The sequence below is a fragment of the Phalacrocorax aristotelis genome, chromosome 8 (genome assembly GCF_949628215.1).
Source record: "Phalacrocorax aristotelis chromosome 8, bGulAri2.1, whole genome shotgun sequence".
Taxonomy (NCBI): domain Eukaryota; kingdom Metazoa; phylum Chordata; class Aves; order Suliformes; family Phalacrocoracidae; genus Phalacrocorax; species Phalacrocorax aristotelis.
Window position 1 is genome coordinate 37,490,601 of NC_134283.1, and position 17,239 is coordinate 37,507,839.

Below are 17,239 nucleotides of genomic sequence, written 5' to 3' on the forward strand. Positions count from 1 at the left end.
GCAGCAGGGAGAAGCCACTCTGCTGAAAGAGTGATGGGGAAGAAATCATCATCCTCTCATTTTCACTGATGTAGATAAAATGTAAGTAACAAAAACTAATCTTTCCATCTCAGGAGGACTGCTCAAGCTCGGTAGGTCTAAAAGAAAACTAATTGCTCCATCTGGGAAGTTATTCTGCTGTCCTCCTGCTATACTGTAATTCTTTGCTGCCCATACATTTGTCCGTTGCCAGATCCCACCGTGCCTCCTAGAGCTGACCTGTCCCAAACATGAGATGCCTCCTAGACCCAGCCTGTGCACAGAAGCAATGGAAAGGAGGAGTCATTTACCCCTGCAAATGCCACAGGCAGTGCTGTGCGGGGTCTCAGCCCCCCACTCCATCTGCTACTGGTGGCTGGCGGCTTGCACACACACTAGATTTTGAGGGGAAGCAACAGGGTTATCCCAAACATTTCTTGTGCTGAATGGCCCCAGGACAATGCAGCCTGGTCTCCAGCTGTGGACCAGCCCAGGGCTGGACTCAGCTGCACATGTGCATGGGCACAGGGAGGCTGCATGGCTGCTTCCCACCCAGCCACTAGGAGCATCCAGTTCTTATGGGCCTTTCCCCAAAACTCCGATCTCAAGTAAGACAAAAATGGTTCATCAAACCACCAGGTGAACCCTTTAAGAAACTCGCTGAGCACCTCCAAGTTCAAGGCCAACACAAGCTCCCCATGAAGCTTTTTCTGTCCTACAGGGAGCAAAGTTTATACACAAAATAAGACTGCCAGATCACACATTCGCTGACCAGCTGTGCCGCCTGTCCCTCAGCTCAGCAGCTGGCTGAGGGAACGGGGAGTGCAACCATCATCCACCCAGACCTCAGCAAACCAGCCAGGTTTGCCGGTAGCCTGAAATGATGGTGCTCCTCAGGACACTGCAAACCTGCCTCAGAAATGTGCAAAGAGATAGAAGCGATGTCGGTCTGGCACACCCTTCCCTCATCCACAAAACAGAACTCCCATGTGCTGTTCCCATTCTTTACCCCTCAGCAGGAAGCAGGCAGAGCCACAGCAGCAGGCAGCTGCCCAGCAAGGGTGTGCAGGGCCCTCAGCTCCTGCACCAGCACCATGGGAGCAGAGCCAGCCCCGGGCACCGCTCACACATACACAGCTTTGCTGGCACCGAGGGCCAGCAGTGCTTGTCTCACCCATGCTACAACTCTCTGCCCATCCACGTTCACAGCAATCCCATTCCTCATCCTTCGGCCTAGATAATTTCTTGACCCTTTGGGTTTTTTGACCCATAAATGATTCCTGTGGTTTGGGTTTTGCTGGCAGCACGTGCAAAGGTATGGGTTGCTCATTCATTGGTCTGCAATAAACTCCAGCCTCACCCAGACGGGTCACTGACCTTGAAGAATTTGTCTATTTTGCTAAGGTTGATTCTCTTCTTGGCGTCCAACTTGTAAATGTTGCTGACATTCCCATCCATGAGATACAGGCCAAACCCCATCACCTGGAGAAGACAGAAAGGCTAGGTTTTATTAGCGTGAAGTCAGTAGCGCAAGTCAAAGACGGTTCTCAATCACTTAGCATTAGGAAAGACCATTTCAGGCTCCTGTACCACCTGACACTCATGAGAAGACTGTATAAGATGTGCACACATCTGCAAGGATGTACATTGTAGACAGAGGACACGTGACGGATTGCTTCTGTTTTCTATGCAAAAACACAACGCGCACTCTGGTAATTTGTTCCTCCTCTCTCTCAAATAACAACAACCCAAAAGTCTTCTCCACCTAAAGGCGAACATTTACTCCCAGAGAAGAATTGAAAACATTTAAAATATTCTCCTGGATTGATTTTCCCCCTTTAATTCAGTACAAATCATTACAGATATTCAAACTACCCACATTATCCTTCAAAGAACCTTAGTTGACTCATAACATGGTAATGAAGTTCTTATGGTAATATTGACTGCAATGACTGTAATAACTGACTTACAGCAAGGACAAATACACAAAACAAGCAGACACTTTGGCATGCTCATCTTGAGCACTCAATAGAGTTGGGAAACCAAATGTGGAAGGATCTGCCGTCTACAGGGAATTATTGCTGGGAACGGGCATCAAGCAGAAAATTCAGGGCTGCAAAGCTGTTGGTGGTTTTGGCATGTTCTATACAGTTACCCAGGCCAAGCCCATGATCTGCACATCCGTGCACAACAGAAAAGCCCCTTCTAGCTCTGGAGAACGCAGGGCACCCACTGACGTTCTCGCCCACCAGCTGGAGACCACCACCACGCACATGCTTAGTCCCAAGCAGGCATTGCTGCTGGCAACCTTGGGAAGGACTGGGGGAAAAGGCAGAGATGGAGATGGCAACAGCAGAGGAAAGGAGGAAAGGGAGAGAGGAAGGAAGATTTTTACATGGGAATATGGGAGGAGGCCAGAAAGGACAGGAGAGAAATGATGGCAGAAGGTCCAAGTTACAGCAGGAACAGAGGCAGCTCATGGCACTGCCTGACAGAGGTGACACTTCGGAGCACTGGGGTGGGACATCTCCAACCTACAGCCACATCCAGTCTGTTCAGCTACAAAGAAGAGGTGAAAATGGGAGGATTGAGGTATTGCAGTAGCTGACACAAAGTAACAGAGATCAGAAGGGAAACAGGATCAGGAGGAAGGCGGCTTTGGTGCTTCATGCAGAGAGCCTTCCCATCTCATGCCACCCGTGTGTCCAGAGGATGCTGGCTCTGCAGACAAAAGATGCATCAAGCCCAAAGGAGCAAAAAATAAAGAAAATTAATTGCCCCAGAAGGGAATTTCATGTTACTAAAACAAAAGTAAAGCTACTCAAGCACCCAGCCCCATAAACATGGCTGAATCTCACCTTTAAGAGCATGTGTTTCTCACTGGGAGTGAGATACATCTTGTTTTCATAGTAATCCACACAGATGTTGACAATATCAGCCAGCAATTCCTCATATCCAGGGATAACCTCTAGTTGTTGGTGCAGACACTGAAACATCGACAAGGGCCACATTATCCACATGGACAGAGGAACAGCAGGATCCAGAGGAGAAACATATTTGAACGATTAAGACCAGAATGATAAGAGGTCTCTTCAAACCTCATCTGCATGCTTTTCTTAAGTCCCTGGCAGAAGACTGACCTCACAGTACCACGTGTAAGGAACAACCTTCCCTTTGCAGGACAGCTTTCCCCTTCGGACTGATCACAACAGCCAAACAACAGATGGTGAGATGTAAAGAAATATGCCTCAGAAGATGACTTTATGACTGTCTCCTGTCTGTATGCAATATTTCACCTAGTAAGAAGAAGCTACAGAGCCTGTGAAGTGTGGAGGGTGCTGGGTCTGATCTGCAGTCCCCTTGCAGTCACAGAGATGGACTGGATGGATTTACTGGGAAAAACAAGGGAAGAGTTTCTGGCAGAAACCCCTCTCAAGAGCTCTTCTTACATTTTTTAGACCTTCATCCTTGTCTTGACATAAAGAGACCTTCAAAGCCACCCAGAATGAGCCAGGAGAAAGAGATATTGCTAGAATTATACAGCCTGACTCCAAAATCGTCAGTCAGTGGCAATGGCCCAACAAACAAGGCAGCTATTGCCACAGTCCAGTCTGAAGCACTCTCAGTCCTGGCAAGATCATTGCCTCTCTCTACCCACAGAAAGGTTAAGTGGTTCAGAGGAAAGGGACCTGCCTGTGTGATGCGGTTGTGGTTTGCCAGGAACATGGAGAGGTTCTGGGACTCCTGGATGGACTGGGGGTCTGCCATCTTCCGCAGAAACTGGGCAGCTCTGGAAGGGAGAAATCCAACATAACCAAGGATCACTCACCCAAGGCGAGACACTCACCATCCATCTTCCCTGTTTCACCTGCAGCTGCAGTGCAGCAGCCTCAGAGTCCCCCTGCAGTACAGCTCTGCTCTTTTCTCATTTTATCAAGGGGGAACTGACATAAAGTGAGGCTCAGAGACTTGCCTAAACTCACAGAGAGCCTACCGCAGCACAGAAACCCAGTCTCCAGCCTCCTGATCTCCACCTGACCTTACTGCTGAGCAGAGCAGGCTCTCTTGCAGACAGGCACAGTCCTGCCCCCCTCCTGCCACTTCGCCCCCTCTCACCTTTTGTAGGCAGAATGGTCATTTTTGACGCTGCACTTCATGTTCTTCAGCTCATCCAGGACAGCAAACATGTTAATGAACTTGCCCAGCGTGAGGAGATAGGCCTCAGAGACAAAGTCCTTCCTCCGCTCAGCATGGCACAGGCGCTTCACCTCGCTGCAGAACCGCTCGATAGCCTTGCGCTGGAAGGCAGCGGGGCAGGGTCAACTCAGCAGCAGCTCGTGTGCAGTCACCACGCCACTGATGGGACCCTCCTCCACCCACCCACCACCTGCTTTTTTTAACAAAAGCATTTTTCTGCTGGGGTCGAGGCTCTAGGTTCCCTCTCCACTGTCACCATGAAACAAAGCAGCATTACAAAATGCTGCAGTCAAACCTCCTCAGTGCTGGAGGGGAGCTCAAACCCCCAGTAGGTTTGTGCCTGCCCCGAGTGCGGCGTGTTCTGCAAAATCAGGCTTCAGTTCTTTAGGTGGGGCGTAAAGACCTCATAGGACATAAAACCTAAAACTGATGGTGAAACCCAGCTGCAATCAGTTATAAATACAGGTGGTGAGGGGGAGAGGACCCTGGAGCCCACAGCAGCTGTGTTTGCCATGTGGTCATTGCTCTGTTGAGATCTAAGCATATTATTTTGTCAAGTGCCTCAAGTGTAGAAACTGCTAAATTTAAGCTTCGGTGCTCTTTGCCAGCTGACCCCTGGGTTTAGGAGACTGTGAGCACCTCCCTGTTCCTGTTGGCACAGCAGGAGGGTGTCCAGCTGCACGGCTGCCTCCTACACCAGGCACCAGCTGCACCACCAGCCCTCAGCTCTTCCTGGCTTTGCTTCAGAGGAAAGAGCAGAAGACAGAGTTGTGCTGGTGCTGGTAGAGAAACAGCTCTTCACATCCACCAGCCAACACCCCTGAAAAACAGGAGCCTGTGCCACCCGTTAGCTCCACATACTCGGGGCTCTTGTTCTCCATGAACTTCAAGGGCTTAGGTGTGGTGTGCTCGTTCCCAACTTGTATGCAAGATTTCAGGGCTGAGCAAGGGACAGATTTTCCTTCAGACAGGTCTCAGGCTACAAGGAAGAGACCTAACAGGGGGCTCAGGGGCCCTCCAAGCTGGCCCGGCAGGCTTAGGATAAGTTAATACCAAAGTAATAAATTATTTTTGCCTCCCTCCTTGACCATTTACCTGAAAATACATGAACTTCATAAGCTTGGTGACTTCTGGCTCCAGGACCTCCACTGTCTTCTCATAAATCTCCACTCGGTTTGGCTGTTCGTTGCATTTCACCTGTGTTGCAAAGACAAACCATCCTTGTCAGCACCAGTTTCTAACACAGCTGTGGACTGCAACAGCCACCACCATCTGCTTGTTTCACAGTGAATCCTGTCCCCATCTGAGGATAACAGAGGGACGCAAGAGGGAGCTTGTTCTCAAGGCAACAGGTAACAGCAGAAGGGGCTATTTCTCAGATACCAACTTCTCTCCATGCATTCTAAACAGTCACAGTCCTGACTCAGAGTAATAAAAGTCTTCTAATGCATTTGTTTGGGGTAGAACACATGCAATATGGAGTCTGAACTTGCTACACAATGTAGGAATGTTATATCATAAAGTTATCTGAGACTTTGTGTTACAAAGTCCCATGGACACACAAGGCACCAGGCTACGGCTCTGCTATAGCTTTGCTGGGATAATTTGGTTCTGCTGCTGACCCATTAAAAATCGCTGGGTTTGTATGTGGCTAGCAGCAATGAAGTGAGTCACCTTCACTGGAATCCTAGGAAGCTAAATTTAAGGACTTATTCAGTTGTCACCCATCTCATTTCCAATGAGTTACTTGGAGTCATTGCCAAACTTTCAGGGAAAACCCCAGCTGCCCAAGGCAATGCATCCTGCTGTCCTCCTCTGGTTTTGTTTCCAGCTGTTGCTGATACAAGGCTGCAACAGGGCTGACAGCTCTGGCGCAAATTTAGTAGCCCAGCAGCTGATCCACAGGGCACAAGGGGACAAATCAGCTGGCTTTACATGTGGGAAGATGCAAGAGTAGCTTTGCCCTCTCTATAGTGGGGAATCTGATGTCCCTGCCCTGGTGTTTCACGCTGCAGTCAGGCAATATTGATGGCCATGAGGATGCAGCTCATGGTAGGGAGGAGTGGTGTACATTTAGGTGTAGGCTGTTCTTCACCTGTAAAACCATGGTCTCTGATGTAGCACGTGGAGGTGTACATGACCGAGCAGCCAGGCTGGGGGGCTGAGAACAGGATCCCCCCGCCACAGCCACGTGCCCCATGGCAAAGTGCAGGGATCACTGCAAAATCAAATCTGGTGAATCTGTAAATGAACCCTCTGCCGTTCTGTTGTCTGCTTCTCCGTCACACACAGCAGCCCCTCCCTGGGGGGAGGACGGGGCAGAGAGCATAGACCCCACAAGCTGCACTTGGAGAGGCACAAATGTGACAGGGGCGACTGGGATGGGAGGACACTAAAACGACAAAACAGATGATCTGTGGCACTGTCTTGCCACCAGCTCAGGCACAACCTGCCTTCTGTTAGCGTAGCCAGGAAAGGCAGTAGCACCACAGCATCAAATATAAACGGGAGATAGCAAATATCCAATCAGCAGCAGAAATCTCCCCATGGCTGGGTCTCACGAGACCATCAGCAGAGGATAACCTGAGGGGAACTGAGGTTTGACCTTTCCTGGGGAATCACAAACATGGGCATTGCCAACCATGTGGAAATATTTTTTCCTGGCTCCACAGAAGCACTGCAAACCCTTTTATCTGTAGGGTTAATGGAAACACACTGCATCCGCCCCGCTGTGTTGTCAGTCGATGTTTTTGCAGTGGTCCAGCATGCATTCACATTGCGGAAGACAAGCTCTGAGCTGGAGTCTGAATCACGCTCAGTGAGCCACGTGGGCAACCTTACTCATGTCTGTAGGTGTTTGCAGAATAAAGCCACCAAAATTCATGTTGGAGAGAGGACCAGGAAACACTTGAAGCAGAACTAACTGTAGAGGAGAATGATTAAATGTGGGGGTAGATCAGGACCTTCAGGTACCTCAGCAGCAAAAAGGGCATCTGGGGAAATGTTTCTGGCATATTGAAGTGCTCCTTCATGCACTCACATCACGTACAATTCTGGGGCTCCATGGTAGCAGAGAGAGCACCCCAGAGTCTGGGCAGCAGTTTGGCAGCTTGAAACCTGCCCCAGCTGCCTAATCTGCTTTGTGCAAGTCTGGGAGAGCCTGAGTCTGCCACATCTCAAGAGGACCCACTGTTTTCATCCCAGGCTGCTTGGGCTCCCTTCTTCACACAATGCAAGTGTCCCACTCAGCACTGGGGGAATTTTTAACTGAAGCTGAAGTTCCTGATACCATGTAATGGTATGATACCATACAATAGTATCAGGAAAACGTGATATAAGCCAGACCTGATGATTTTTACTCTCAACTTCCAAAAACTAACTGCCTTTGCCTGAAGCAAACTCCATCTCCCCACAACATGAGAGTGAAAAATATTCAAGCAGTGCACCAGGAAGGAAATAATCACACTGCTTTAATTAAAGCAAAGGCTATCCATTCTCCAGACAGAGAAGTGGATAAAAGACCCAAGTGACAAATCACAACACTATCCCAATTACTGTGCTGGACCAGAGCTGCGTTCAGCCGAGTCCTGTTAGCAGCTGTAAGACAAACAAGCTGGTGCTGCGGGGATGAAATATCTTCTAGTGTTACTGTTTTGGGGAGCAGGGAAGGGGCTTGTGAAACCAGGAAACGTATATAAGGCAGTCAGCTTGTGGTGAGTGTGACTGAGCTGAGAGGCATTGCTAGGAGGTGTCAGGAATGGAGCTTTGATATACACGAGAGTGCAGTGCAGATGCCCTTTGCTAGGGCAGCAGTATAGATCTGCTTCTGAAATGGCTACCAGCTGTTGAGATCAGTGGTCGAGACTTCGGTAGGGAGAGGTCAGTCTGAAGAGTCAGTGGTCTTTCTTTTCAACCCTTCTATCTGCTTCAGTCTTCTCTGCTTTTTTGTTCTTCTGTCTCCAGTCCAAACTAACCCACACTGAAGACAAAACCAACTAGGTGCTCTGGGAACAACACTGTCTGGGAAGGGCTTGAGTACCTGGGGGATGGCTCTTGAGCAGCTCCTCCATGTGTAAAGCATCACAGCATACTCATGGCCTTCTTCCAGCATTTCATTCTGAAAGACAGAGAGGTGTTGCTGGGGCAGGACACGCACCAGAGGCTTGGCATTGCTGGGGCAGCGCCTGGGGGACTCACCATGCTGGAGTGCACTGTCGCCTGCTCGATGTACCTGGCAATGCCAGTCACAAAGGCATTTCTGTCTTCAAAGTTTGTGTCAAAATTAGCCTATAGGTGAAACAGAGAGATGGGGATTAGAAAATAGCTAGTTGTTTGCTCACCTGATACAGTTCAGCATGGGACGTGTTGGCAAAAAGCAGAACCGGTAGGGCTTCTGGGGCATGGGAGCAGCTTATGAACGATTTGAGGTGCTGCACCTCTAGGGCTGAAGTAGATTCATACCTGCAGCCTGAGATGCTTCTGAATCAGGTGCTCATTATAGGAAATCCTGCAGATTATATGTGTGAAAATATGGGAGTCAAGACTGACAAATCCTTGTAAAACCAAGCCAAACCAGGTGGGGATCAGTTACAGGGAATTGCAGCCACACCAGAGAGCAAACCTACAGCAATTATTCTAAGGATTTTAGTTTGGTAACTCAAAGACAGATGCAGCCTCATTAATTTCTATTTGTGCCCTGGCTGCTAGGGGAAGACCACATCCTGTCAGCAGGAATTGCAAAGAATAAACACACAGAAAGGGCAGGGAACGAGATGTCTGGAAAACATAAATACGGCAGTCAGCACTCATCCAGACGCTATTATCAGTGCTAGTGTTGCTCTTGCAAGCAGATTTTTTGGGATGAGCGGTTGTTTTGGAAGTTGAGCTACTGCTTGGGGCTGGGACAGGGGAGCAAGAAAGTGCAGAGCAGGGTAAGGGATGAAAAAGCAGCTCCTCAGCCTCTCTGTGCCGAGTGCCTGTTCACACGCTCTGCACTCGGGTAATTTCCTCTGCAATGGCTGGCTGATGGTATCTGCTGGAGGGCAGAGTGTACAGAAGTCCCAGGTGCCCAGAGCTGCTCTTTGCAATGACATTAACATTGCAGTGACCGCATTCACCTCAATAACTGATTTCCTGAGTAAGAAAGCCGGGAGTACAGACCCATGGCCACAGGGCCACTCTTCTTAGTGCCTCCAGGACATTGCATGTGACAAGAAAAGCTGAGGGTGCATATGCATTTCTGGCTAGCAGGGGAGAGGGCTACATAGAAACCGAGTACGATGAGGGAACAGGCTTGGCCAATATCTCTAGATCCAGTTTAGATGAGGTCTTTTTAGGTCCAGTGCTGTGCACATACTCATGGTCCTGAAAGGAGCCTGTACCATAAGGCTGGACCCTGAGCCCCTCATAGGACACAAGACAGCAAAGACTTAAAATGATTTAAAGAAGAGATAAGAAAAAATTAGATGAAGATTTTCCAGAGACAGTTGACATTTGAACCACCCAGAACCGCCTTTGGGTCTGATAACCTGCAGAGATCCTAATGCTACTGAACGAGCCCACAGTTGGACCTGCTGAAAGAGATACTGTAATTTCAGACCCCTGTGTACATGGCACAGCAATCACTGTACGTGTGTATTTATACACTGCCATGGGTAAGCCATCAATTCAGGAGTGGCAGGATGGAGAAAGTAACCCCATATTATATTTAACCCTGGGTGTGTGCTATAGGGCAGGGTGTGGTGTGGTGGCCAAGAAGCCAAGGCATCCTGCTGTGGATCCAAGAGCAGGGGGTTGAGCCTTGCCCTGGGCTCATGCCAAGCTTTGCTTGGTCAGTGCAGCTGCAGCTAAATCTGCAGTTGTTCAAGGCAGAGAAGTGATTGTAGTGACTGCCTTCCCTTGCATGCCATCAGCTCCCCAGATCAGTGGCTCCAGCTGTGCCAGCAGCACAGGCTGGCCAAGATCAGGCAGATCTTTGATTTTGACCTACTTAGATGCATGCACTGCCATAAAAAGGAAACACAGAAATATGTGTGTAATAAAACATCGCTGAGAACTTTCTGCTGTTATCAAAATCTTATCTCCTGCTTCTTACCCGTTCATGCACTCTGGTCCTCATTTTTAACTTCCTATGTCTTGCTCATCCTTAAAGATCCCTTTCACCAGTCTAGCACTTTCCTTTTAAAGCCTTTGGGAACAGATTTGTGGCTAGATCTGTTCTGAACATTTCCTTAAACATGGTGAACCCAGGATGTTTTCAGCTAGTTCTTGCAGCACCACGTGCCCCCGTGCTTCGCATGAGCTACCAGAACAACCCTCCCTGCCCCACCACCTCCAGGAGCTGAAGGTACCTGGTACATGATGGAGGATGGAGGAGGTTCGATGCATGGCTGCTGGTCTGGCAGAGGCAGCTCCTCCAGCAAGTCCACGTTGGACAAGGCATCCTCTAGTGTGACGTGAGTGGTCATGGTTCTGAATGTTCAGTTTCCGTGCTAAATCCAAAGTAAAAGAGGGTGATAGACAGATAGACAGCAGCCAGAAGACCGAGTGGGAAAGCACCAAAGGACAAAACTGGAACCACAACTGGCTGGCACTGCAGGAGGCATGATCCCGGTTTATCTCGTTTTCCTTTTCTTGTGTATTTAACCTACATCTCTATGCCATCTCTCCTTCTGTGATTGAGCAGCAGAGTTGGAATGCAAAGTAAGAGAAACCCAACTACCCGCCCATGTCCTTCTCTGCGTAACTCTATGCAAAACTGCTTAAGACAGACCACAGCTGGGTGCTGCAGTGCAGCTTTAGCAGCCCCAAGTGAAAACATTTGCTTTGAAATGCAAAGCGGCACTATCAAAAATATCTCTTGAAGCAGCACAATTAGAAAAGTATGACCCGTGCTGATACTCACATGCTCTCCTTCTCACACACATGAACGGCAGTGGAATCTGTAAACAACAAATTGCATTCTCAAAGGTGAACCGGAAAGGATCGAGTGCTGCACAGGCAGGCTGTGGCACTGCAAGCAGCGAAAAAAGAAGTTGCCGTTAAAAAAAAAATTTCCCTGTTTTTACCGCACACGCAGTGCTCCCTGCCCAGTCCCAGCCTGCTGCGGAGCTGCCGACGGTGCCAGTTGCACACGAAATAAAAAGCAAAGGGAAACGTTTCTGAAAGCTCACTCACCCCACACAGGCTACCTAATGGGAACGTCAGGACAAACCTCCGCGTCCCTTATCTCCTCGGCCATTCACCTTTGCTGTAAGAGCACAAGCATGGAGGGACAGCTGCTGTCACCCAGGCTGAGCGCTTGTATAATCACAGCCACAGGGCCCCCCCAGTTAATACCTAATCCATGTGCAGTAGCTGTGGCTGACCTACAGCGTGTGTCTCCTAGAAAAACACCCCACTGCATTTAAAGATTGGCAGAGGGAAAACTAGCTTTAAATATTGACATGTCATTCGATTAGCAAATCACGCCCCCCCAGTGCTTTTCTCCCCACTCAGAGCCTGTCTAGTTTCAAATGTGAGCCATCAAGTTTCATCACTCTAATCTGCAAGACAGTAGAGCTCTCTATTATCAAAGTTGCCATCAAGATACTCACACATTTCAATAAAACACCCCCCAGCCTTCGCTTTGGCTCAGGCAAGCGGACAGAGCTCTTTGCCTGCCTTGTTACAGAGCATATCTTCCAATCCTTTAATCACCAGTTTTGCAACTTTTTTGCTGAAATGTGGACACCGTAGCAGGACGCAGGGCTCCAGCAGTGTCTGCACAAGTGCCAGATACAACAGCAATGTAGGCTCCCTCCTTGTGTACAATCACACCAGTTCTTTGGGTTGCAACAGCAGCTCCATATGCTCTCATATTCAGCCGATTATCTGCTACAAATCCCTTAGGTCCTTTTTTTTTTTTTTGAGTCACTGTTTCCAAGAATATAAGTTTGCTTTTCATTTCCAGCACTGGGAGCATGGAAGGACAATGGCTTCGGGATGTCCATAGATAGACACACATGCAGCCGGCAAGGACCACGGCCAAGGGGGATGTATGCTGCGTGCAGCCCTGGGGCGGCTTCATGTTGGGTGACGAGAGGGACGAGTTTGCTGCTGTGCCTTTTATGATCATTGCTGCCTGCATGCATGGGCTGCAATAATATGTATGAGCCTGGTAAAACCCATTCCACCTCCACAAATGCCTCCCTGAGTAATGTCTCCCTGAGCTGAGAAACAGGCTTGGTTATACCTGCAGCTGAAGCACCATGAAAGAAGTGCCGGAAGAAAAAAAATCTCAAGCAGCCCTTTCCCTACATGCTCAAATTTCTGTTTCTTTCTTCACCCCTCTTTGCTAAAATGGTTTCCTGTTACAAATTGCGGCAACTGTTAAAACCAGACATTATGTCCCGGCATGCTGCAGGCAGTGGCACCTTCCTCCCTGCCTGCGAGCGCCCCGTGCTGCTCCGCACCAGGCAGGCGGCTCCACTCGCCCAGCCCCACAGACCTCCTTGGCTGCCCACTGCTCTCCACCACCACCTTCCAGTGCCTCAAGGTTCTCCTCTGGGTTCCCAGAACAAAATCCCTGGTACTCACACATGCTTCATTACATACTTCAGACTGGGGAAGACGAAAACCTTCCATTTTATAGCTTTGAGGGCTACAGCTGTTTATTTGGGCGCATTTCTCATTTTTCTGTAAGTCCAACTCTAAGGCCATTTGTGCAACGTGTTGGTAGTTTGCTGTAATCAAAGATGCTTCTCCAATAACTCTGTGACACCCAAAGAGCTCACCAACTCACAGGACAAAATCATTGCTGCTGTTTGGGCCACACCAAGAGATATAGTCCCAAACGTGGCATCAGGGTCCTGCTGTGCCGTGCTGCGCGCAAACCTGAGAGCCTAAGCCAGTCCCTGCCCTAGAGATCTTGCACTCAAATAGAGGAAGAGAGGCAGCACGTAGAAACAACAAACAGAAAAGGAAGTGTCAAGCCATAGTGAGCGAGTGGTGCAATCGGCTGTCAGCCCACCCAGTGCTTTGCCATGGCTGAGCAGAGTGCAAGAATCTGGATGCAGACAGAAAAACTACACAACTTTGAGGGTTTATCAGATGAGTCTTTATGGGGACTCCCAATTTCCATTCTATGCTTTCTTAAGCCCAGTAGCAAAACCAATGGAGGCTAAGGGGAAAAGCGTGGTCTGCCAGGACTTCCCCTGGGTCTCATGCCCGTAACACACTGCGACAGACAGCAACCTCGCAGCCGGAGTGTCTGATGGAGGGGCCGGGGTCCAGGGCCGGCAGACCGAGATCGTCACCCCAGATCATTCTCAGAGGAGCAGTCTTGAGCGATCACCCATCTGCCTGTGCCATGGCCCCTCGCCTGCTCCCTGGGGTGGCTGTAGGGCTGGCAGGGGCCCAGCTCTTGTTTGGGGTCCACACTGATTGTAAGTATCTAGCAGTTAGAGGGGTTGGGCAAAGGCTGTACAAAGGCTGGGGAAGGCTCTGAAGGCATCAGCAATTGCTTGGCCCGGACCACAGGGCACTGCGTGGTGTCTCCCCACCACGAGGACTGCCCAGGAGAGCCAAAAGGCGAAGTCCCGCTGCCACGGAACCATGCCACCCACCCTCACCTTCCTGCACAAAGGTTTCTAACACAAACGTCCTGGGGCTGCCCTGGCAAATCCAGCTTTATCCCCTCGGTCCAGTGACAAGGGGGGCAGCTGTCAGGTAACGTGGCAGCATCCAAGTGGCTCCAGCCCAGGGAAGATGGGGATCCCTGAGGACACTCATGAAAAAATCTTCATTAAGCCTTAACCGCCACCCACCACCTGGGCCTCGAGGCAGGGGCGGCCGTGCTGGGAAGAGGAGAGTCAGCCCATGCTGGTGGTTTGCCAACGGTGCTTCGGCGAACGTGGCCGTGGGGCTGCGGGCCGCACCACCTGGGGAGCAGCCCAGCAGCCTGCCCAGGAACGGGGTTTTTTTTTTGCGTAACATGTAACACGTAACATGCACAGCGGGGCGAGGCTTTCCCTCGCGCACAGGAAGCATATCCTGCCTGCATGGACGCAAACACAGCCACGCAGGCGACTGGGAGCCCTCTCGTAAAACTACTTTCTTCTCCATATCCTGCTGCTGGTCAGAGAGGCCGAAGTCCCTCGGTCCTACACGTTTTGACAAAACTGAGCATGAGCCTGGCAGGAGCCAACTCTACCCCAGTGAAACCCTGGAGAGGGATGCTGCCGCTGGGCCGATTACCGCTTCTGCTAACGGGCATTGGTGCTAATGAGTGCAGTGCTGCCCACACTTTCTGCCCATCTGCTGCAGAAACTTCCTCTCCGCATTCCACATCTCAGTCGCAATCCCTCTGACCATCTCTTACACATTCTAGAGCCAAATGACCACGCTAAGGCACTGGGGCTTCTGGGCACCACAGGAAGCCGGCCACGCGGGGCCCACGCACCGGGCACGGCCCCACCACCCCAAAGCAGACATTTTAGAGTTCTCAACACGGTGACTCTGTTATGGCAGAATCCTGGGGGCCAGATTTAACAGACTGCATAAGAAGGCTTTGAGAAGGAGCGAGGACGGACATCCCAGATGTCTGAACTTGCAGGGCAGGTCCTACCTTCCACACCAGAAGGCTTGCCCAGAAGTACCAGTGCAATACCATCCTCTCTGCAGCGAAAGGCACAAAGACGTCTTTATTGTTAGAACAGCTTGGGGGAACAAAGGGAGACTTTTAAAAGCAGGGCCATAATGAATATGTTGCATGCATGTGCGCTCAGCTTCGAAGCTGCACAGCTGAGAGCTCTGGGGAAGTGGCACGGGCTGCTTCAGTTTTTTAGCTTGCCTGTTCCTACATTCACACTGGAGCTGCAGTAGCTACCAAGAGCAGGGAACGAGGCAGGAAAAATGGAAATTGCCCAGGAGATTGGCAGCAAGACAGGGTCCAAGCCCTGCAAGCCTGGGGTGAAACAAGCAGCAAAATTACTTTTGCTGCTGAAATGGCAATGTGGAGGAGGAGGACAAACTTCTTCTGGTCACCTCCTGATGATTTGGGACTCTTCTCCAGCTCTGATGCCTGGTCCCTGGGTAACCTGAGAAAGTAACTTAATTTATTTTTGCCCCTGTGATAATGCTTCTCCCTTCTACTCCAAAATAGCATCTAACCTGTGGTCAGGAACCATCCTGGCCCAACAAGTACCCCAGCAGACTCACATCTTGGGTGCATAAAAGCAGAGGATTTCTGGTACCCACTGCCTCACAGCAAGAGGGTAAATGCTCCTGGCCATCAATGTATTTTTAGACAAGAAGAATAACTTCAGGGTGAAAGCTTAGTTTGACCCTTGCCTAAAGTGCATGGGATTAAAGTCCGATGTGTTTTAGCAACATGTCATCAACCCCTTCTCACATGCTCTAAGAATTACTTGTAATTGCAACCACCACCACAGTCAGGAGGTTCTTTGCAGGAGCAAATAAACACAGCCAGGATAAGCTTCTGCCCTACACAGACGCAAATCTTAATAACCATGAAATTACCCTTCCCGTGAAAAAAGGAAGCCAAACTGCATGACTCCTGTTTTTCTGTATCTCCACTCTATGTTTTCTCCATTCCATTAGAGCTGACTTCCAAACATTTACACCACCTCTGTCTCTCAGCAACACAGCAACACAATTATTTTGGAATGTCTTTCTTTTGGAATAACTTCATCTCTTTTTTTTTTTTTTTTTTTTCTGGTGCCAGAAAGGGTGAAGGAAGGAGGCAGGTATAGGAAGCTACATTTCCAATGTAACTGAGACATGTAGAGCAAATTTTCAAGCAATCCCATTGCTGACAGTTAAAGCACTTCTTGGGAAATTAAATCATACAGGACAGTCAATAGTTGGCCAATTAATGATCTTCCAAAACTCATCTTCCTATTTTTCATGCAAAGATGATAATTTTTTGCTAATAAAATTATTATCATTAAATCAGCATAGTCTGCTTTGCTCAAGAGACCACAGTCATAAAATGGAAGTTTTTTCCATATTCCTTAGGCTTCATTAATAACAATTAACTGTACAGAGAAAAGGAGAAAAGAATTATCCTTTGCAGGGAATTACCCTAGAATGATACGGCTGTGACAGACACCGAAATACCGGGCTAGTCACCCATCTCCGTGACTAACCCCAGACAACTGTCATCATGCAAAACATGAGCGTGCTTTTTCTTTCGGTATCTGTGCAGGGCAGGAGGGGCGCAGAGGGTTTAGCGAATCGGCCTAATTCTACAAGATCTTTGTGATCCACCCCCCCCCCAGCCAGGAACCCCCCGTGGAAAGCGGCAGATGGCGAAGGGGGACAAGCTCTGCTGCCGGCTGTGTCCTCTGACAGCTCACACAACCGTCACCCTTCCCCCTTCTCCAAAACAACCCTGAGCAGGCGAGAAGGTTTTAGTATGTGCCTGCTTTTCTGCTCCTCGTTCCTCCCCGGTCCTTCCAACCGACGGAAATTTCCTGCAGAATCCATCCGTTCCTCCCCAGGTGGGATGCAGCCGGCACCACGCATCCCCAGCATCCTCGGGTGCAAAGTTCAATACAAAGAAACGCTACCCGGGGCGCACCTTGCTCCTGCGCGGTGTCACGCACGGGAAACCCGGCGGTTTTGGAAGGGGAAGGTTTTCCCCAACTCCAACCGACGCCAAAGCACGAACCTGCGAGTGCAGCTCCAGCCCATCGCTCCCAACCCTGGCTCAGACCCCGTCGCTTCCTTCTTCCCCCGCCTCACCCTGGGACACCATATTTCCACGCCACGGGTGATGCGGGCGCTGGGCGGGAGCCCCCGCCGAGGCCACCCCTCAGCCCCCGGCCCCGCGCCGCGATCCTCCATCCCCTCCATCGCCCCTTTCTCCCTGCGCCAGGCATCGCCGCGACCCCGGCGCGGCTTCGCGCTGCCGCTGCTGCCGGCGGTGGGGCCTGCAGCGCCCGCCGGGCCCGGGGCTCGGCCCCTTCCCCCGGCCGGGGGCCGCGGAGCCGGGATGCCGGGGGGAGGGGGAACAGGGGGA

General features: G+C 50.2%; 1 protein-coding gene across 10 annotated transcripts in view; it reads right to left on the bottom strand.

The window, feature by feature from the left end:
• The window catches only part of CYFIP2 (cytoplasmic FMR1 interacting protein 2), a 57,248-nt gene that overhangs the window by 39,557 nt on the left and 452 nt on the right, over positions 1–17,239 (bottom strand). The window contains exons 1-10 of one of the 10 annotated variants that reach the window (XM_075102614.1): positions 11,392–11,533; positions 11,120–11,156; positions 10,566–10,706; positions 8,413–8,502; positions 8,255–8,332; positions 5,311–5,412; positions 4,135–4,316; positions 3,712–3,808; positions 2,877–3,005; positions 1,396–1,500 (exon numbers count right to left, since the gene is read on the bottom strand). In XM_075102614.1, the coding sequence (XP_074958715.1) occupies positions 1,396–1,500; positions 2,877–3,005; positions 3,712–3,808; positions 4,135–4,316; positions 5,311–5,412; positions 8,255–8,332; positions 8,413–8,502; positions 10,566–10,682 (900 nt within the window). In that variant the 5' untranslated portion in view covers positions 10,683–10,706; positions 11,120–11,156; positions 11,392–11,533. The other 9 variants (XM_075102604.1, XM_075102605.1, XM_075102609.1 and 6 more) reach the window with 9 other exon arrangements.